The 21,280-nt window shown below is 38.4% G+C and overlaps 1 protein-coding gene across 2 annotated transcripts in view; it reads left to right on the top strand.

The window, feature by feature from the left end:
* Positions 1-20,981, top strand: part of ECPAS (Ecm29 proteasome adaptor and scaffold) — a 48,605-nt gene extending 27,624 nt beyond the window's left edge. For both annotated transcript variants that reach the window (XM_072154728.1, XM_072154724.1), the window contains 27 exons: positions 1,490-1,591; positions 2,063-2,186; positions 2,339-2,484; positions 2,802-2,856; positions 3,158-3,272; positions 4,059-4,127; positions 4,559-4,676; positions 5,405-5,572; positions 6,034-6,113; positions 6,295-6,400; positions 7,128-7,175; positions 7,485-7,606; positions 8,120-8,270; positions 9,557-9,622; positions 10,809-10,898; positions 11,341-11,407; positions 12,281-12,372; positions 12,473-12,539; positions 12,779-12,970; positions 13,917-14,131; positions 15,805-15,848; positions 17,040-17,232; positions 17,623-17,773; positions 18,854-18,959; positions 19,067-19,155; positions 19,563-19,634; positions 20,530-20,981. In XM_072154728.1, the coding sequence (XP_072010829.1) occupies positions 1,490-1,591; positions 2,063-2,186; positions 2,339-2,484; positions 2,802-2,856; positions 3,158-3,272; positions 4,059-4,127; positions 4,559-4,676; positions 5,405-5,572; positions 6,034-6,113; positions 6,295-6,400; positions 7,128-7,175; positions 7,485-7,606; positions 8,120-8,270; positions 9,557-9,622; positions 10,809-10,898; positions 11,341-11,407; positions 12,281-12,372; positions 12,473-12,539; positions 12,779-12,970; positions 13,917-14,131; positions 15,805-15,848; positions 17,040-17,232; positions 17,623-17,773; positions 18,854-18,959; positions 19,067-19,155; positions 19,563-19,634; positions 20,530-20,669 (2,988 nt within the window). In that variant the 3' untranslated portion in view covers positions 20,670-20,981. The remainder of the gene's footprint in view (positions 1-1,489; positions 1,592-2,062; positions 2,187-2,338; positions 2,485-2,801; positions 2,857-3,157; positions 3,273-4,058; positions 4,128-4,558; positions 4,677-5,404; positions 5,573-6,033; positions 6,114-6,294; positions 6,401-7,127; positions 7,176-7,484; positions 7,607-8,119; positions 8,271-9,556; positions 9,623-10,808; positions 10,899-11,340; positions 11,408-12,280; positions 12,373-12,472; positions 12,540-12,778; positions 12,971-13,916; positions 14,132-15,804; positions 15,849-17,039; positions 17,233-17,622; positions 17,774-18,853; positions 18,960-19,066; positions 19,156-19,562; positions 19,635-20,529) is intronic.
* Positions 20,982-21,280: the final 299 nt, after the last annotated feature.

The following is a 21,280-nucleotide window of genomic DNA, read 5'->3' as shown; positions in this document are numbered from 1 at the left end:
GGAACCCACAGCCAACCACACCAGCATATGGTGTCATAAGGGGTTTGAGGATCTCATCTCGGTACCTAATGGAAGTCAGGCTATCTCTGGCGAGCACATGGAAGGCTGTGTGGCCCTCCACAGAAATGCCACCTCACACCATCACTGACCCACTGCCAAACCAGTCATGCTGAAGGATCGTGCAGGCAGCAGATGGCTCTCCACGGCATCTCCTGACTCTGTCTGTCACATGTGCTCAGTGTGAAACTGCTTTCATATGTGAAGAGCACAGGGCAATAGTGGCGAATTTCCGATCCTGGTGTTCTCTGGCAAATGCCAAGCATCCTGCCAAGCACAACCCCCATCTGTGCATGTCAAGTCCTCATACCATCCTCGTGGAGTCGGTTTCTAACCATTTGTGCCGACTCAGGCACAACTGTGGCCTGTAGGAGGTGATTTTGCAGGGCTCTGGCAGTGCTCTTCCTGTTCCTCCTAGCACAGATGTTGAGATAGAGGTCGTGCTGCTGGGTTGTTGCCCCCTCCACGTCTCCTGGTAGCGCCTCCAATCTACCTAAAAGACACAACTGTATGAGTTGCACTACCTGAGTCACTTGTGTGGGTTGTAGAGTCTGCTTCATGCTACCATGGGTGTGAAAGCACCACCAACATTTAAAATTAACCAAATCATCAGCCAGAAAGCGTTGGCACGGAGAAGTGGCCTGTGATCCCCCACCTGCAGAACCACTTCTTTATTGAGTGTGTCTTGCTAATTGCCTGTGGAATTGATTGTCAATCAGTGCTGCTTCCTTTGTGGAAAGTTTGATTTTACAGAAGTTTGATTTACTTGAGTTACATTTTTGTTGTTCCCTTTCTTTTTTGAGCAGTGTATATAGATCGATATGCCCAGCTTATTCTCCTTCATATCATACTGCCTGCAAGTACATTTCATGATGTCAGATTAGCTATAATATATGATGGATTAAAATGTTTGTACTAGATACATTGTAAAAAAAATTGTAGTTTTAGTAAGTGAACCTGACTTGGTTTTCCAGAATAACATAATGACAAGTGATGTTTGCAAATATAGTACATATGGTTAAAAAATTGATTGTCTTATTGTTGTAAAATTCACATGATGGTGAAATATATTTTATATGCTGTCGTTCTTGGGTTTTTGTAACTGTAGTTACTTGAAGTTTCTAAAGGAAAACTGTTTAAATACAACAGGGGTAATTTATGAACTACCCCTTTGGCGTTCCAGCGCCCTTATCTACAAAGAGGCTTAAGGACGGGCACAGTCTCCACCAGTTCAGACCTGGCACAGATTCCTGCTCTAGTCTGCCCTGGCATTCACATGGTGTCATCTTCAAAGTGGCATGTGGGGCGGAAAAACTCTCCCTACTGACAGAGATGGGGAGATTTATGTGCCTTATCCACCAGTATCTATGCATAATTAATCTCTCCTCAATATTTTTTGTATTGTTTTACATCCCCTGCTTGCTTTTTACAGGCTAAAGAACGAGCCATAAGAACATTGGGATATTTTCCTGTTGGGGATTGTAGTTTTTCCCATCAGAAGATGCTTTTGCAAGGATTAATGGAATCAGTAGAAGTAAGTTACCGATTTGTCTAAAAAGGTGTATTTTTACATCGATAAACACACAAGTTTCTAATAGATATTACTAAATTCAGTCATTCATTATATAGTCTTCACTATATAGCGATTAAACCAGTGATACATAGTGAATAGAGGAAGCAATCACGTGATCACGGGGTGTCCTCATGCCTGTAGAACTAATTTTAAATATCCAAATAAACACTACATACATAACTTAAATATCCTAACAAATCACATTTTTGAGAAGTACATCTGGGTTACATACACTAAACTTGTCAATTAACTTAACAACACACAGAACTGCTTATCTGAACAAAGCAAATGGATTGCCTCAACCTACCCTAACGATTGTAATCTTCAGATGTGAAATGTTACCGGAACCAGTTTTTAAGATTTTTTTTTTTTTTGATCATTAACAAAATATGGGATAAAAACTTTAAAACTAAATATTGCTTTACTTCCTAGGCAAAACAAATTGAGCTCCAGTTTACTATAGGCGAGGCAATCACAAATGCAGCTGTTGGAACAAAGTCCACAGCAGCCAGGGATGTTTGGATTGTTCCTGAGGAAGACTATCGGCCATGTGCAGGTAACTTTGGTGATATTGACATCCTGCTATATAGATTCTTAACAATGTATTTACTTTATTTTGCTTCATTGCTTTTTTACATATTTTTTTTTACATTTTATTTACAATATTCTGTCTTTTATGACCGTAATTCCTGTTCTCAATTATACTAGATGTGAAAGAGAATGATGTTGTTAAATGGGTATTGGACCAGGTTCTCAACAAGCATATTGGCAGTGTGAATCCGCATGTCAGACAGGCATCCTGTATATGGCTGCTGTCGCTTGTGAAGAAACTAAGCAACCATCAAGAAATAAAGGTTGGTTATAAATCTGGCACTATTGGGCAAAACATACATCATGCCCTAAATATATATGTTGTGCATGCAGTCATCCCCTTTTCCTAGAATTTACACAGTGTGAATGTATGTCAAGATTTCAATCATAATTTTATGAGACCATCACGATCCGTCACCATGTCAGTTCTAATTTTCAAATAAAAAAATAAGGTGTCGGGCAAACTATTGACATCTATGAGGAAGTCTGTTAATAAAACATAACAAATACTGTCTTTGTAGTGCACATGATATACATTTGATTAATTTATTGTTTAACATTCATCCTTTCTCTCTTACAGTCAAAGCTTAAAGAAATTCAAAGTGCCTTTATATCTATCCTCTCTGATAATGATGGTATGTACCTTCTGCATTGAATTGCCCCTAGTATGTGCAAAGTATTTGTTAGCTTGTGATTTTAGGCCTAGAATTGCAAATGATTGTTACTTATCATTAAAGTAAGATATTTACATAATATTTTACCATTTTGAAATGTAAACTAAGCAGTATTTAAAAGCAAAAATTCCTCTGGTATTATTCCCCTTCCAAAGTTTGGGTAACTTGAGATGTCGGGCACTATCTATGCAGTTTAAGTCTCAGTCCATTTATCAGCCTAATTCCTTTGAGTCTATTGATAATTGCACAAAATCTGTTGCAGAACTTAGCCAGGATGTTGCATCGAAAGGTCTTGGGTTGGTATATGAACTGGGCAGTGAACACGACCAACAGGAGCTGGTGTCCATACTTGTGGACACACTTATGACTGGGAAAAGGTACTGTGACTCCTTGTGTTTTAAGTGTGTGTTATTAATCTGGTCTTAAGGTGATATTGCTAATACTAGATGTCAGCACAATGTATAGTTAAAACTAAATATTTAAAGCCATTGGTTTCTTTTACAATCAAATAGTACATGTGATGATAATAGTAATATTCTTTACTGAGGAAAAAAATGTCTATTTGCTTTTTCCTTTTCTTCCTGCACTTAGCTGTTTATCTAAGTAAGCTTTCACTCCATGCTAACATAGACCAGTAAAGAGAAGCTGCTAAAGTCTCTAGTGACTTAACTCTTTACAGACATTTACATATTAAACTCTGCCTTACAGAACTGAATCATTACTCACCCAGGTGTGTGAGGTAAGGAGATGATCTTTAGCCATCTCTCCTTCAGAACAGTTCTCGGATACAATGACTACTACACAGAAGAGGGGAGGGAAGAATTTTTCTTTATTAAAGTGTACAACAAACATAACTAGTATCTGCAAATAATTAAAAGTTGGCTTCAAATCGTTAGCTGTGCTTTTAATTTTCTGCACATTTCCCCTGTACTTTTTATATTATTGAGAGTTTTTGTAATGTGTTTGCATGCATATTACTGCAAGGCTGTGCTGCTGGAAAACATTGTATTGTACTGTACTTGGTTTTGATTTTTTTTCTTTAAATTCTGCATTAAATGTGTATGTGACTTTAAAATATTTTCATAGGGAATATTTCTGCTGAAGAAAAATTATTCATTTAATTCTGTACAAGGGCAATTTTAATCTATATTGTTCTGTTTTAGGGCGAAGCATGAAGTTTCTGGAGAAACCGAGGTTTTCCAGGGTACATCCATTGGCAAAGCTCCAGATGGGTATATGTTATTTTTATTTTAAATGTTCTTAGAATAAATGTAAAAACCACAAACAATAGGCCTGGAATTATACATGTTTTGATCGTGGGGAGAATATAAGGCACTGTCAATTTTTTTTTTAAATTTTAGCCTATTACTCCTTTTGTAGCACATACACTTTAAATTTTTGTTAAGACATTTTAGGCAAATGTTCATATCAAAAAAACTAATATGACTTTCAGTAACACATAATGCATAATAGTAGCTCAGCTACTAACGAAGACTAACAACAAAATTGTGGAATATACCCAATTGTAACTAGTAGTATAATTTTTGGGATAAGTGAAAATAATAATAGTAACCAGTAGTAATTTAACAGTAACATTAGTAGTTAACAGTTAAATTTTTTTCCAATAGTAGTAATATCACAATCTTCTTCTGGTTTTCCAAAGACAGGGGCTGTCTACTTACAAGGAGCTGTGTGCGTTGGCCAGTGACCTTAGTCAGCCAGACCTCATATACAAGTTTATGAATTTGGCTAACCATCATGCTATGTGGAACTCGAGGAAGGTAAAATCTTTCATTTTATATTTGAGATATGTTCTCATAGGATGCTTCTGATTCCTTACTCATGTTAATATTTCTGTGTGTGTTAGAACATTTACTGTATAGCCGAACCAATAATCCCATCATATTTAAAGGGGTATTCTCATCTGGGCATTCACATTCAGTTTCATTAATCTGCCATATATAAACATTTCTTCAATTGGGTGTTATTAAAAAAAATGTTCCTGTGTGAAGATAATTTCTCATAAATGTAGCCATGTTGTCCCTTAGAAACGAGATGGCTTCCTCGGTTACGACCACCTCATATTTTGGCAGCAATGTATTGACCCCTGCCTGACCACATGGATTCAGCAATGATTACCACAGGACAGCTGTAGGATATGCAGTAACTTCCGGACATTTCATATACAAAAACCTTTTGTTTCTTTGTGCGATCCCTCCAGCAGAGGTGGCAGTATCCAGGGACACAGTCTTGTTTCTAAGGGACCATATGACTACATTTATGAGAAATTATCTTCACACGGGAACATTTTTTTTAAAAAACAATCGAAGAAATGTTTATATATGGCGGAATAATGAAACTGAATGTGAATGGCCTGACGAGAATACCACTTTAAGTCATGGATATTTTCTGCAGTTGGGTCAATATAATGTTGTTATATTGGTAGCGATTGATGCCTTTCACAGGTTAATATAATCGGTCAACAATTTTTTTTTTTCATTTGTCACAGGGTGCAGCATTTGGTTTTAATGTTATTGCCATCAAAGCTGGAGAACAGCTTGCTCCCTTTATGTCACAGTTGGTTCCACGCTTGTATCGCTATCAGTTTGACCCCAACACTGGAATCCGCCAAGCTATGACCAGTATTTGGAACGCTCTAGTCACAGACAAAACTGCAGTAAGTTCATAAAATCTTGCCAGTTTCTTCTAGTATGCTGCATTCATGAACTGAGCGGCTAGAAAATATCCATTTCTACAGGTTCATACGCATGGCTATGGTTTCTATGGCCTTGTGTATAAGCAGACTGTCCAAGCCAAAAATTATAGAGCAGGTCATATTCCTATCCATATTTATTCCTACCCAAAATTGGCAGCTAGATCATGGCCCCCCAGAGAGTTGTATGGCACCAGGTCACGGTGTGGTAAGCACTCTGTTTCACTTCACTCTGGCCTGGTTGCTTGGCTCTCTATGGAAAGTGGAGGGGTGAAGAACTCTCACCCCTTCTGTCTCGTTCACCTGACCATGTGCTCGCTTGGGTTACGGCCCTGGCGAGCACACGTTAGTGTGCAAGAGGCCTTATACTGTATATTTCTATAAATTAATAATTTTAATAAAATTTGTTGCCATATTGTTCCCAGGTGGATAAGTATCTGACTGAAATCCTTCAGGATTTGATAAATAACCTTACAAGTAACCTGTGGAGAATCCGTGAATCCAGGTATGTGGTAAGGTTGTGTACTACCAGGAGAGCACTACATACAGATATTCAGATCACTGAATGTTTATTGCATCTTGGTGATTAGGGCACAGACCTGATAGAGCAGTGTAAATTCTCTAAAATATCTTCAGATTTCAACCTTACTACTTACAAATTCTTGCTGTTTCTTTCCTTGTTGCAGCTGTTTAGCATTAAATGACCTTCTACGTGGTCGCCAGCTTGATGATGTTGTTGACAAGCTTCCTGAGATATGGGAGACACTCTTTAGGGTCCAAGATGATATAAAGGTAAGCTATTGTTCTTACCGAGGATATAGAAAATAAAGCGCTAAGAAGTTAACATTTAAAGTATGTACATGATGGAATTTCACCCACAGATCAGCCTTTTATAGCAGCTGATAAATACAGAAGAGAACAAAAGAAAATACCTCCGCTCTCTGTGTTTACCTGCACATGTTGCATTACACAACTGTGGCAATTAATTATAGAACCAGTACATTTCTTAGCTGTTCTTGACCCAACATACAAACTGTTTAAGACTCTTATGATGATATTGATTTGATAAAAGTAGTGATAAATTGAGAGGCAATTTTTTCGTAAGGGCTCACCACATTAGATATAATGTACTGGCACAATTCCTGTGTCACTCATGCCATATTAAACAGATTTCCAACACTCTTCATCAAAATCTCAAGTCTAAGCTATTTAGGATCATAGATTTTAGGTGTAATTTATGCCAGTTTCTGTTGACAATGATATTTAATTTAGCAAATTAAGTCCACCGCACCACACCTCTAAAGTAATGTTCTTTGATAAATGTGCATCTATTCTTAGATAAGTAAACAAAATGTACATCTGACTATAAACTAATACCTTTTTAATCTGCACTTTATAGGATTACATATAAAGACTGATCACTTACTGAGACTGTGAAAATAGTTGATTTTAGGGCAGTTAGGTTACTATATTTAATAAGTGCCCTAGCATCCCTACTTATTTGTTTATTTCTCAACAGGAGTCTGTGCGAAAGGCAGCAGAATTGGCTTTGAAAACCTTAAGCAAGGTATAATGCTCTATTAACTATTATCCTGAAACACATTAAAAAGCAATTAAATTGCTTTAATTGGTTGTTAAAATGAGAAGCCAACTCTGGCAGCACTTTATTTCCCTTGGGTACAGAGGATCATGATGTTTAAATTCAAAATGATCCGTGGCAGGTTTCAACCACTTTAATTTATATATCACTAACTGAAAGGGATGCCCCATCAAAAACTATTGTTTTCCAAATGTTTATTTAAAAAATTACATTTGATAGTTAAGTTACATGGGGTGTTTTTTTCTTTTCTCTCTTTTCTCTCCTTTGCTCTTTTAGGTGTGCATTAGGATGTGTGAACCATGTAAGGGAGCAACAGGCCAGAAAACGATTGCTGTTCTTTTACCGTGCCTTTTGGATAAGGGGATTATGAGTACAGTGACTGAAGTACGGGCCCTTAGGTAAGTGGACTAGACTATAGTTTCATTGTCAGTTTATTACTGCAACCAATTTCTTTTTTTTTTTCTTACTAAAATAAATAGTGATTCGATTTTGAGCCCCATTGGGAAGAGGAACCGATTTGTCTGTGTGCACTATATAAATAAAGGAAGGATTATTATTATAGTGAAGTAACCACTCTATTAACTATTAACCTGCCACTGGAGGGATAAAAAGTAGCTACAAAATGTTGCTTTCTATGTTGCAGGGCTATACAATTCTTGCTAGCACCAAGTACAAGGCTTTGAATATTGAAAGATATTGTATTTAATTCTGCATTTTATATTAAAATGACTGTTTGTGGTTTTATATTAATAGGCATTTCTACCCACTAGAATTTGTGTAATGCATATTGCAATGCCTGATCAGAAAAATAGGAGTGCCAAGTGTGGTATAATGTCATGACTGCATCATTTCTGATTTCTGCAGCCCTTTTAAACATACCGTATTAACATTTTGCAACTTTTTTTTTCTAGCATCAATACACTGGTTAAAATCAGTAAAAGTGCCGGAGAATTATTGAGGCCTCATACCCCAAAGCTCATCCCAGCTTTACTGGAATCTTTAAGTGTTTTAGAACCTCAGGTGTTGAATTATCTAAGTCTCAGAGCTACAGATCAGGAAAAGGTAAGTGTTAACTAGTAAATTATCTGGATTTCTATTCTATCGGCTGATTTAAGTGTAAAATGCTAGTCATTGATCTACATAATGAACCTGAGTGAAGTTGCTCCCCCCCCCCCCCTTTGTTCAAATCTGACAAAATTGGTGTAAAACGTTTGTGCTACATTTGTGCTGGTTTGTGCAGCAGAAATTTTCGTTTCTGCTGCTATCGTTTTTAAGATATTAATAAAAGTTCCAGAGGTCAACCAGCCCCCCCCCCACCCCCATCACCCAAATCAAACAAAACTGGTGCCAATCATTTTTGGTATGTTTGTGCTGGTCTACCACCGTGTGCTGGAGGTGAGGAGGAGGTGACCCCCTCCACCCTGCATAAGAAACAGTGGCACACGGGCGCACACTCGCAGAAGGATAGAGCATGCTCTATCTTTTTGCGGTGTGCGGCACGGAGCGGTGTCACACTTGCGGCACCATACCGCCGCCGGGCTGCCATTGCTGTCTATGGGGACGTATATATGCGGCCACAAATTTTTTTCCAGAAGTCATCAGAGTTCATTCCTTCCAATGTACAATGTGTTTGCTAGCTCCCCCTGGTGATTAAACATCAAATATTTGAAAAGCACAAATGTTGCAGGGTTGATTGGCTTCAGTTTTGTTTCATTTGGGAAAAGTAGGGTCGGGGTTGACCTCTGATGGCCTTTGGAAACTTTTATCAATATCTTGAAAACAATAGCGGCACAAACGAAAATTTCTGTTGCACAAACCAGCACAAACGTTTGACACCAATTTTGTTATATTTGAACAAGGTTGGGGGGCCGACTTCACTCAGGTACATAATGAAGGTATTTTGGTCATTTGAAGAGAGAAAGATCTGGATTGCACATCTAAGCATTATACAGTGATCTATTTCTGCTTGGCTACATTAACAAATCAAACTCAACGTTCTTAGTAACATTTTGATTGGATTTCATAATCGACCTCATTTTAGTGGGTCACTAGGTTAGTGGCTGTAGGCATCACATGGTGTCTACCATTGCTACAATGCAGCAAGAGTCATACATTACAGCACTGTGTGAGCAGTTCTGCAATGCTCACCATTCCATGTGGTCTCAGTAACTGTATGAGACCAAGTAGGCAGTCACTATATGCAGTCTCCTGTAAATCAGAACACTACATAATGAAAGTGTTTATCTTTGGGATTCATTGACTGGGGGCATACTATTATATCTAAATTAATATGCCCTAAATCTTTTTAATGTAACATCTATCAAATTGTGTGATTTTAATTTGAGCAGGCTGCTATGGATAGCGCAAGACTAAATGCTGCCAAATCCTCCCCCATGATGGAGACCATAAATATGGTAAGTATATTTTTATTGGTTTACAGTTTGTTCATTTTTTTTTTAACAATGGTATTTGCATAAAGAGGACCTGTCACCAGATTTTGACCCCTCTGACTTACAAGGCCTGCTGATAAAGGGTTACAAGTACTCCCCATATCACCTAAAATTAGCTGCCAGTGAGGCCCTGTACGGTTTTCTGATATGCAAATTAGCTTTTCTGACTCCTCTCTGGCAGCCTGAGAGAGAAGAGTCTGAGATACCAGTGAACCATGCTCTATTATTGTGACTGACATTTCTGAGACTGTCTGCTAATATTCAACTATACATATAATGCTCTATGTACAGATGGGAAATATTGTGTCAATCTTTTTACACTGTGCCTTATGTTACATTTATGACACCTGACCAGTGACATCATCACAGGTCCTTTAGCCTTCTAGAAATAGCAAGTTGTACACCATGTATGTGATTACATGAAATCACAGCAGCCTCCATGAAGGATGGAGAGGAGTAGAAGTCCATGGAGGCTGCCATTGTTAAAACGCTATTGTTAAAACGCTAAAGGACCTGAGATGATGTCGCTCTGGTCACATGACATAAACTGTGACCAGTAAGGAGGCATAAGGCATGGGGAGTATTAGATGGGAGGGTCTGGCCTAGCAGGACATGCCCCCCTCTGATGCCATCGAATATAAGATAAAAGGTGATTTATGTGGATGTAATGAAACAATTTTTAGCTAAAAGAAGAGTGTTAATCAGTTAATAGGGATCTATAGGTACCTCTCACTGGCTGTATATGTCCAAATGTGGTGACAGGGTTCCCTTTTACGTGGAGGAATCAGAGGAACTTTCAGTCCTCAGTTCTACTGTATGCTGTGGATGAGGATAAGGGTCTGTAAAGGGGCAAAACTTGCAACATTGTATCATAGATAATGTCTATGGTAAATAATAATAAAAGACTACATCACACAACAAAACTTTAATTCTTTAGAAATAAATAATATAATACAATAATAAGTTTTGCTTGTATTTCAATAAATTGCTGTTTCAAAGAAATATTGTAGCCCCAACTCATTGGATCTGTGTGTCTTAACTAAACTTCCAAACGGGCGTGCTCTCATATACCACGCACATCATGCTGGTTATCTACCTGTGGAACAAAGAATAATCAGGACTTGCATCTGTTATCGGTTTCTCCTTACAGTGTATTCAGCATCTGGATGTCAGTGTCCTGGCAGAACTAGTTCCCAAACTGTGCGAGTTAATCAAGAGTGGACTGGGGTTGGGCACAAAGGTAAGAGCAAGAAAAATCTGAACCATTAAAAGGATATCTTATAACTTGGGGTAGTCAATTGTCCATTTGTTTCCTGCCCCTTTGTCAGATAGGAGAGGATATTTATGATCCGACTACCAAGGTTTTGGGGAAATAAAGAAAAAATTATCAAGATCAAATAAAATCTGAGCTTTATTTTTCAGAATTCTAAAACAAAAAAAATAAAATTTATTATGACGGTTATTTCCATTTCCTGGAGTCATGAGTCAGCAGACATAGATATAGGTTATAACGCCAGCAGAAGAGGTGTAATGATGACCCAGGACATGATAGTTTCCTAGATATCACAGAAATTCATCCGATGATTTATAATCTTCTGTTCTCTGGTTATAACCATAGAAGTACTGTATTTTCTATTTGCATTTTAAAAAAATGTGCTTTTTTTCTTTTTTTAATTGTGTAGGGTGGATGTGCCAGTGTTGTTGTGTCTTTAACAACGCAGTGTCCTCAGGATCTGATGCCGTATTCTGGTAAGCTGTCTCACTTCATATTACCCTATTACAGCAAAACCTGTACCTTAAAGGAAACCTACCACTTGAAGTGGTAGGTGTAAGATTTGAATACCCGAGCACCAGCTCAGGGTGAGCTGGTGCCGGAGCTTCTTTTTGTTAGTGTTTTAAACCGCTGTATTGCGGTTTAAAACACTTTTTAAACTTTATGGCCGAAGCAGCTTCGGCGCACCATGCAAGCGGCTACATAAGAAATGAAGGAGATCCGCGCGCATGGTGCGCCGAAGCTGCTTCGGCCATAAAGTTTAAAAAGTTTTTTATACCGCGATACAGCGTGTAATAGAGTTTGAAAATTCGAACTTATATTCTTAATCGCAATGAGCATTATACAGTCATGGAAGCGGGCAGCTGCAAGTTAAAGTAAAGTCTCTCTGCTCCACCTATATTTGGACTGACTTCTCTCCTTATAGAGATGTAACTGGCCGGTTCTCCAGATTGGATGGGGGTGGCCCGTATCTCTTGCATTCTGGTGCACTCATGATACATCGAGGATGCATTCTGGCCAGGTTCTGTGATACAGGGTGCACTGTTATCCACTGTCTGTATAGCGAGCTCATTGGTCAGGTTAGGGTAATCGTCATGGAAGCTGGCTGGAGTAAATCCCAATGTATTGTGAGTGTGCTGGAATACAATCTTTGGTGACAGGTTCCCTTTAACTCGCTATACTGTCCACATACTAAGCAGTAAATCATCATTAAATGAAGTCTAGAACATCTAATGGGTAAATATAAGGTAGCAGGAGCACATTTATTCGGGCTATGTATACATTATAGCTAGATGTATGTAAAACAATCCAAATTTCCTGATAATGTTTTCTTCACTATTGTTAAATAGGGAAACTTATGAGTGCTTTAGTAAATGGACTGTGCGATCGAAACACGGTAGTGCAGAAGTCATATGCCTTTGCTTTGGGGCATTTAGTCCGGGTAAGTATCAGAGACTACTTTTCATTGAATTGGCTTTATTCGTCATTTAAGTAGTCATATTTATGTTGACTATATATTCTTCAAATGTATGTGTTCACAGACAGCCCGGGATACAAGCACAGAGAAACTTCTCCAGAAGCTGAGAAGCTGGTACATGGAAAAGGAGGGTGAGACACACTGTCATATTTCAACACATACCTATAAATACATTGACAAAAGCAATCCTATACATGGGTATAAGGAAATCATGATTGGTTATGACTTTCTTCAGAGTCAGATTATGTTTTTATATTTCAGCTATTTTACTTGACTTTGCAGTAAACTCAGACCTCTTTTATGTCACTTCATGCCATTTCATGGAAACTGGTGTCAGTATCTGTCATTCTATTCTATGCTATCTTTATAGAGCAAGCATACAGGACAGGGTGCACTTTAACAATCCATGCCATCAGCCGCTACAGTCCTGATGTACTAAAGAACCATGCTGGCATGGTGTTGCCCTTGGCCTTCCTTGCAATGCATGAGGTTTCAGATGATGAAAAAGGAGAAAAAGAAGACTCAAACCTTTGGAGGGAAGTGTGGCAGGAAAATGTGCCTGGTAAGTTAAAGGGGTATTCCCACAAAGACAAGATTCTTAAATATACTCAGGATAACAAAATAACACATCCTCGAATTCACTGTTATTAACAAAAAAAACAGCATTTCACTGATCTAATTCTAACTTTTCTCAATCGGTTTTGGTGTTTACAATTTTTGTTTCCCTGAGATCTGACCGTAAATCTTCTGACTATGGTCAGTTGCTTCTCTTGTCTGCACACTGCAGTGTTTCCTGCCCCTCTCCCATGCATTACGAGACCAGCTCAGACACGGGCACTTTCTGCCAGCAAGCAGCAGTGTGCAGAGACTTGCTCTACAAGCTACAGACTGATAAGGTCTTTATCGGGGAGGGAGGCACATAGCAGAGCTGACTATGTGTGTGTTAGCAGGACTGATAGTGTTATTTTGTTTTATATCCATCTCATTGATCTCATCATCTCTCATATTTGATCTCACTATGTGTCAGATACTAGTAGCTAGTTCAGAAGCTAAATGAAAGTGTATATAAACCTGGACCTTGATAATCTAAGCACATTGTCAGCACTAAGCAATTCATAACACAGAGGAATCATGAAGTGTCTGCTTAAAGAGTCCCTACCCACACTCTTACAATCTTACACTGACCATCACTGAGTTACAGGAGCTAAAACTGCAATAAAACTGAGTAATATTGTAAAGTATGGGGGTTTAAAATAATCTTTGTGTAAACATCATTAGGGGGTTAAAATTTTAGAACTTTTTTTCATTGATGTATTTTTCATTTAAGTATTTGATTGTGATGCCAATGAATGACCAGAATGTTATATACAAGATTAAATGTGTAAAAAGGAGATTACACACTTGGTAGTATTTTTGTAGTTCGTTGCAGGGGGGGATCCGGATTAGATATTCTAAAATATCTGGTTACAGCTAAATGGGTCATTACGAATTATTTTTTTAATCTGCAGGAAGTATAAGTGGCGGCATTCGATTGTACATGAAGGAATTAATAGACATTTCACAGAAAGCTCTACAGTCTCCATCCTGGAAAATGAAAGCTCAGGGTGCTGCAGCCATGGCTTCAATTGCAAAGCAACAAACTGGATCACTGGTCCCTCCACACTTGGGAATGGTCATTGGAAATCTCTTGCATGGTTTACCTGGAAGAACTTGGTCTGGAAAGGTATGGAGTACTGGTGTTGGAAGATGAGCTAAATGACTTGCACATATAGAATATGCTATAGAAAATAGTTTGTGGCCATATCCCCCTTCCAAAAAAGCTATTTATATGCCGTTTATAATTGTTACATATGACAATACATGGCTCTTATTCTGTGATTAAATGACCACCATGTAGCTTCAAGAGGGAAAAAGGGTTACATTGACCTCTATGGATAGCATCCTGAAAAGAATCTATACTTGCTTTTTGATTGTGGTCAGTTTCTCACATCCGCTACAGCCTAATCGAGTCTACAGCTGCATGCAGTGGGAGTTCACTGTCAACACCAGGGCTATCCCACTCCTTAATTTCCCTAACTCAGACTCCCACATACATGGGGCATGTTTAAGTGATAAATTTACAGTACCAATGGTTATTGTATCGTAATGGTGATAAAAAGCCAAGTTATTTAGGTAGAACATAAAAATATTTATTGGAATGCAACCTTAGAACTACAACGTTAATAAATTGTAATTATGCAAGCACTATGTGGAAAAAAAACATTTTTCAACAAAAATGTACTGAATAATATTTGTTTAGTGAGTCTATGAATTTGTTCTTTGAAACAGTATTGCCTCTATTAGATCCTCCGTCATAGATGACCTCAAGGCAAGAGAACTGCCTCTCCACACAGACTTTGATCGGTGGCAATACAGTAAACACACAGGCAACATCTCTAACAATTTCAAAATATAGAGGAATTGCCTGATGAATGGTTGAACTGTCAATATCAGGCTTTTCTCTAAGAACATCTGACTAAGTCTTTCACATGTTAATGTTGCACAGCGCTACATATAAAGACTTGGCTTCTATACTATAATACTGTTATAAAACAGTTTTCCCCTCATATTCTATCCATAGTGTATAGACTCCATTAGAGCCGCTATCTTATACAAACATGAACTCAGAGGAAAAGCAAACTAAAACATATAACAATATACCTAGAGAACCTACACTGGACAATCCTGCCTTAATCCAGTTTTCCGGATCACTCAAGCAGTTCTAAAAAAAGTGCAGACTTTTGATCTGTACAAGAGGAGCTTTACCACAATGCATGTACATGCATGTTCAGCCATATTCATCTCAACTTTAAGTATACAAACATGAGCTCAGAATAAAGGCAAACTAAAATGTAAAGCAGCATACAAAGAGAATTACACTGGGCAATTGATTTATACAGTTTATTAAAACGTTAGATATGTTAAGTATTTACCTTAATCCTGATTTTCTGGTCACGTTAGAAGTGCTAGAGAAGTTCAAGCATTTCCCAGTGCCTGTTTACTGTGTAGGAGAAGCTTCACTACTGTGCATGAGCAAAACGTGCATCCACATACATCTCAACTAAAAGCCTACATTCATTTGTAAGATATTCCATAATTTCCACAAATTCTTCAGAAAAAGTATTACGCACATACTGAAGTGAACTAATTGTAACAGTTTATTATATATTTTCGGAGTCCGAGTAAATCCATCTTATTCCGCCTCCACCAAAATGGTCACTGACTCCCAACTTCACAGCCCTTGTCAACACTATATGGGGTGCTGCGCTGGATAAATACTGATAAATATTGGAATTGTGCATCCATGGTTTTCACTTATTTCTTATTTATGTAATGTATAATACATTTATTTTGCAGGAAGAGCTGTTGAAAGCTATTGGGACAGTAGTTTCTAGTTGCAGGTGAGTGGTGTTTGTTTCAAGCAGCTTTTTTTTTTGTTTTGTTATTTAAAGTATTTGATATCCACATTGTGCTATCAGCAGTTATGCCAGGTATGGAGCTCTCTTGCTTTCACCTATTTCACCAGATATTCTACCAAAAACATATGTATTGCTATAATAACTGTACTGTACTGATGAATGTCACTAATTTTTTTCCCGTATGGCTTTTCATAAACAAAATAATCATATTTATATCATAATGTTCATCTTTTGTCCTGAGATGTGTTACAGAATGTACAAATTACTCACCAGCCATTGAGTAGTGGGTCAGCCTGTCCCAGTTTCACGGCCATTTATGTCTAACAGCCACACCCTATGATGATTACAGTGCAGTTTTGGTTTGGTTATGTGATGTTAGATCTTTATAAGAGGAAGAGAATTGGTTATACTTAAAAGGGGTTTACATGTAAGCTTGCTCCCCTACTTCACGTGACACAAGCAAATTTAACAGAATAGCAAGAATGATTTGCCAAGCACAATTTTTGGGTTGTATCTGCGGTTGATGTTAGATATACTACTGTATTATTTTATAAAGGGATGAGCCTTACTTCTCCTTTCCCCATGCATGAATTAGCGTTGCCTATAATGGCTAAAAGTAGAGAGTTCCTGTAGCAGTCTTAACATCAGGGCGGTTGATATTACTGGTTTGGTGTGTCATTGAACGATAGGGAACTTCCTACTTAAAGGTCGCATAAGAGGCAAAGATTTCCTATTCCCATCCTAGATAACATATATGTATATTCCTTTCCTTGTTCTTTACCTAGATATTCAGATTTTTCTGACGGTGCTGCATATATTTGTGTTAAAACACAATATGTAGCGAAAGATGACGGCACTCACCGATTCCAAAAACGTGGAAAGCGTCCTTTATTGGTGGGGAGGCATGCAGGGGGGTAAAAAGACATGCCTCTTCACCAATAAAGGACGCTTTCCACGTTTTTGGAACCGGTGAGTGCCGTCATCTTTCGCTATGTATTGTGTTTGGACATCTTCTTACTTATATCTGATTGAGCACCACCGGGCAGTCCTGCCGTGATCACCTCTGCCCCTGGAAAGTCGAGCTACGTGTTGGGCTGTCGGCAGTATCGTTGGGGCTGTGCCCGCCAGAGACATTTCTCCACTTAATATATTTGTGTTACTTGCTCTTTACAGTGAACAGCTGAAGGAACCAGTTCCTGGACAGCCAAGTATAGAAGAAATCATTCAGGCAGTATTGAAAGAGTGTCGGAAAGAGAATGTCAAGTACAAGATTATAGCACTGAAGTGTGCTGCAGATGTGCTAGAATCCACAAAGGAGGATCGCTTCCAAGAATTGGTTGATATCCTGTTTCCTATGATAAAGAAGGTAAAAAATCCTTCTTAATTTGTTAGGAGTCCTATGCTAGCCAAAGTGAGTGTGTGCTTAAGTTTGAAATGTATGACATTTATTAATATATGTGCTTTATATTATGTGTGTATGAGCATGTTTGTAGTTATAAGTGAGACTTTGTTCCACTTAAGAAATTAGTTGTCCAGGGAACCCTCCTGGTGGCTTTAATGCTGATCACCAACTGGGAGTCTCCTGAATAAAGTCAGAAAGTTGCACAATTCCACTGCATTTGGAATTTTTTTTCCAGCTTCCCAGTACAATGAATGTTGCCTATACGAATTACAATTTGCCCCGCAGAAATATCTGTAAACATGAACATCTTGTGTTTTATGTTAATATTTTGTTCATTCACTCTTGTATGTTCAGAGTTCTAATGGAACTGTGGGCGCACGATCACCAAAGGAAGAGGAAGATGATGACGATGAGAATGAAAAAGTAAAAGAACGGCACACAGAATCGTTGTTGTGCGCCTTCTCAACTCTAGGCAAGGCCTGGCCGAGAAATGCTGACACGCAGCGTAAGTTATATGTATATATGCTAAGGTGTCCGATGCAATAATTATATTTCTCTGAATCCTGGAAGTGCATTACTAGATGAAGTGTGTATGGCTCTACTGTGCACAACCGTACTGGTAAAGCAATGTGTCTGCATGTCAGCCGTTGGCTTAGTCCCAACCAATCCTTCATCAGCAGGTGGCTTGAAAAGATGATATGTTTATGCGCCTCCAGTCGAATTCTGCACCTGTTGTTATTCATGACGCCTTATCTGTGAAAGGAACACGGGGAGCATTTTTCATTTACCGTATATACTTGAGTATAAGTTGACCTGAATATAAGCCGAGGTACCTAATTTTACCGCAAAAAAATGTGAAAACCTATTGACTCGAGTATAAGTTTAGAGTGGGAAACGCATTGGTCACAGCCTCCCCCCACTATATAGCTATTCAGCCCCTGCCTCCAGTATATTGGCAGCCAGCCCCCCGGTATGTAGCCAGCCAGCCGGCCCTCAGTATATAGCCAACCACCCAGCCTGCCTGCACCCAGTCTATAGTCGGCCAGCCTGCCTGCACCCAGTTTATAGCCAGCCAGCCTGCACCCAGTCTATAGCCAACCTGCCCAACACACAAAAAAGGCACACACTCTGATGTCTGCATCGGTTGACGTCAGAGCCTGTGTGCCGCAATGTCGCACAGACCTGCTGGACGTAAGAAGAGGACCTGCAAGGGGCGTTGGAAAGGTGTGTTAACTTCCTTTTTTTTTTTTTTTCTCAAGTATAAGCCTTTGGGTTTTTCAGCACATTTGTTGTGCTGAAACACACGGTTTATACTAGAGGTTGTACGGTATTCATTGCACCATTTTGGGGTACACATAATGAATGAGGTTTCATATGCAGCATAAATGACATAACATTAAGATTTATGTATTTTTTCCACCAGTTAAGATTTTTAATAATTTATTCATTATTTAGTCTTCAAAAAGAAAGCGAGTAACCCCATCATCTGTTCACTACATCTGTAAATGGAGGGATGGAACACAGGGGTTAAATGAAGTTCATGTATGTTGTTAATGCGTTATTGCTGTTTTTCATGGTTAAATAGGCTGCTACCGTTTTGAAGTTTGCAAGTTAATGTGTGAAAGGTTGAAGCTAAGCACGTGGAAAGTTCAGCATGCTGTACTTCAGTCTATGAACGCGTATTTTCAGGGGTAAGTCTGGTCCAGGTGTGGCTGAATATTATTCCTTCATATATGTGATTTATTATTTGATTTATTCTGTTAATATCTTGAGGCATGAATATTTTCCTCTTTTTCAGTTTACTTATCTTAGAAAAGGAGCATTCAGACATTACAGCCCTTAAAGAAATCCTCACAGAGGCCTGTCCAGCGCTTTCACATTCTCTAGGTACTACAATATTCTTGTTAATGTGCCACATTATACAGCTGATCATTGGAAGGGAGTCCATACTCTGACTCTGCACCACGTGCTCAGGGTGTATAAACATAGCATGTGGTCCTGGAAGCAGTCAGCTCCTATAGAAGCCGGGCGATGTAACTAGAAGTCATTGCATAAATTCCACTTAGATAAACATCAATATGCATGAAGCCTCTGTATAGGCAATTTTATCATTAGACAAGATGCACAGGAACTCGGTCTCTATATCCAGAGATACACAAATTTCAATGCAAGAGAGTTTGTTGTTAAATGAAGGAAGTAACATTGTGGTTTTTATCATTTTCATTCACTGCTATAACTTCTGTTATACTTGCCTTCTGCTGCAGGAAACTAATGTCTGTCTTTTTGTGTGGCAGAAAATAAGAGTTATGCATCTGTAAGAACAGAAGCCATCAGTGTCATAGAAATACTTGTAAAGAAACTTGAAGGTAAGCAGGAGACTAATGAACATGATCTGAGCAGCAGCAGAGGTCACACAACATCTTTTGAGGCAGAGTAAAGATACTCTCTTAAAAGAGTATTTTTAGTTGTGAATGAGTACAAAAGTTGGAGTAATGCACATTAAATATTCATCAGGAGTAGATAATCAGTAGTATCAGTCTTCCACAGATCAATAAGTACTTGTGGCAATTCCAAATGCATCTTGTAGCATACACTAAACATATAAATAAGCCTTGCCTATTCCTTGGCACTTTCACAGGCATTATTACTACTGCTGCAGAGAGGAGTGACTTTTAATGACAACTTCCCGAAATATCAGATAAGATGTATTTATTAAAGTGAAAGGTTAATGATGATAGATAGCAAAATTCTGCTGGAAAATCTGAACTGGAATAAATGTCTCTTCTTGAGAACAAAAAAAGTATGTATAATTTAATGGAAACCAGTCCTCAACCAACCAGGTGGCTCCTTCAATTTCGGGGTGGTATGGAATCCAAACATTTCATAGGAGTTCATAGGCCAATCCAATTTGTCTGAATTAATTGGAATTTCTGGAGTACTGGCCCTGAAATAGTCATGGCATGCCACCAGGAATTGTGACTATTTTCCCCATGACACAGCCTCCACTCCATGAAGGGGGCCGGGGTGGGTCGTTCCTGTGCTGGAACCCCTGGATAGTTCGGGATGGGGTTTAATCATGGCATGATGTTATGATAAATCGCCCCCCATATAATGTGATGTGGTGTAGATGACCACCAACTGCCTGTTTTTTCTTCCAGTTCTGTGCTCACAACAGCCAATAGGGAACACTAGGATCTTTTGACAGAAGCTGTTTTCCTTATCTTTTCTTTATTTTTAAAATTGTTTTGTAATATTTTTCAGATTCGCAGCAATGGGAAAGCCTTACACTAGACAATAGAAATTTGCTTATTTCATCGTTATCTACTATGGAACTAGACAGCAGACCAGACTTGAGAGATAAAGGATTATTGTTGAAGAAGAAGTTGGAGAACTTAAATTAATCTTTATAAAGTAAACGCCTGTGGAACTCAACCAAACATGTTTCGTGGATTTTAAGAATTCAAAAGAAGATTACATTACGCTGTAGCATGCATCATTCCACGCCTAAAATAAATATTTCCATAAAGTCCCTTCTCTTGTACGTTTTCTGCATTTTCTAGGTCACACTTGTAGCTAAACATGGATGTAAACAGCTGCAGGTTAACTTGTGCGTTTTTTGGTGCCACTATGTACTACAGCAGAATCCATTCTTAAACCTGCTTGGAATCAGTCAGTTGTGTTTTATTATAAATAATGGTCTTTATTGTCAATTCCTCAGTAGTAATTGTGTTTTTTTTTCGGGTCTTTAAAACTAATTAACACTTTTAATGGGCTGGTAACACCAGTAACAATTGAAAATATGCACAAAAACAGATTTGTGAACCTACATCAGCTGCATCTAAAGCCAGCATGAATCTTGTCATGAATTTTGAGGTATTGACTCTTGGGATAGGCATGTACTATTATCACTTTGTTCCAAATAAAATGACTTTAAACCCTCTTCAAGATTGGGAGAGTAACCTCTTTTAAAGAGAACCTGGGAGCAAAAAGTGGCCATTATTAGTTTTCAAGC

The sequence above is a fragment of the Engystomops pustulosus genome, chromosome 1 (genome assembly GCF_040894005.1).
Source record: "Engystomops pustulosus chromosome 1, aEngPut4.maternal, whole genome shotgun sequence".
NCBI lineage: Eukaryota > Metazoa > Chordata > Amphibia > Anura > Leptodactylidae > Engystomops > Engystomops pustulosus.
The sequence above is the reverse complement of the archived record's forward strand: the minus strand, read 5'-3'. Positions and strand labels throughout refer to the sequence as shown.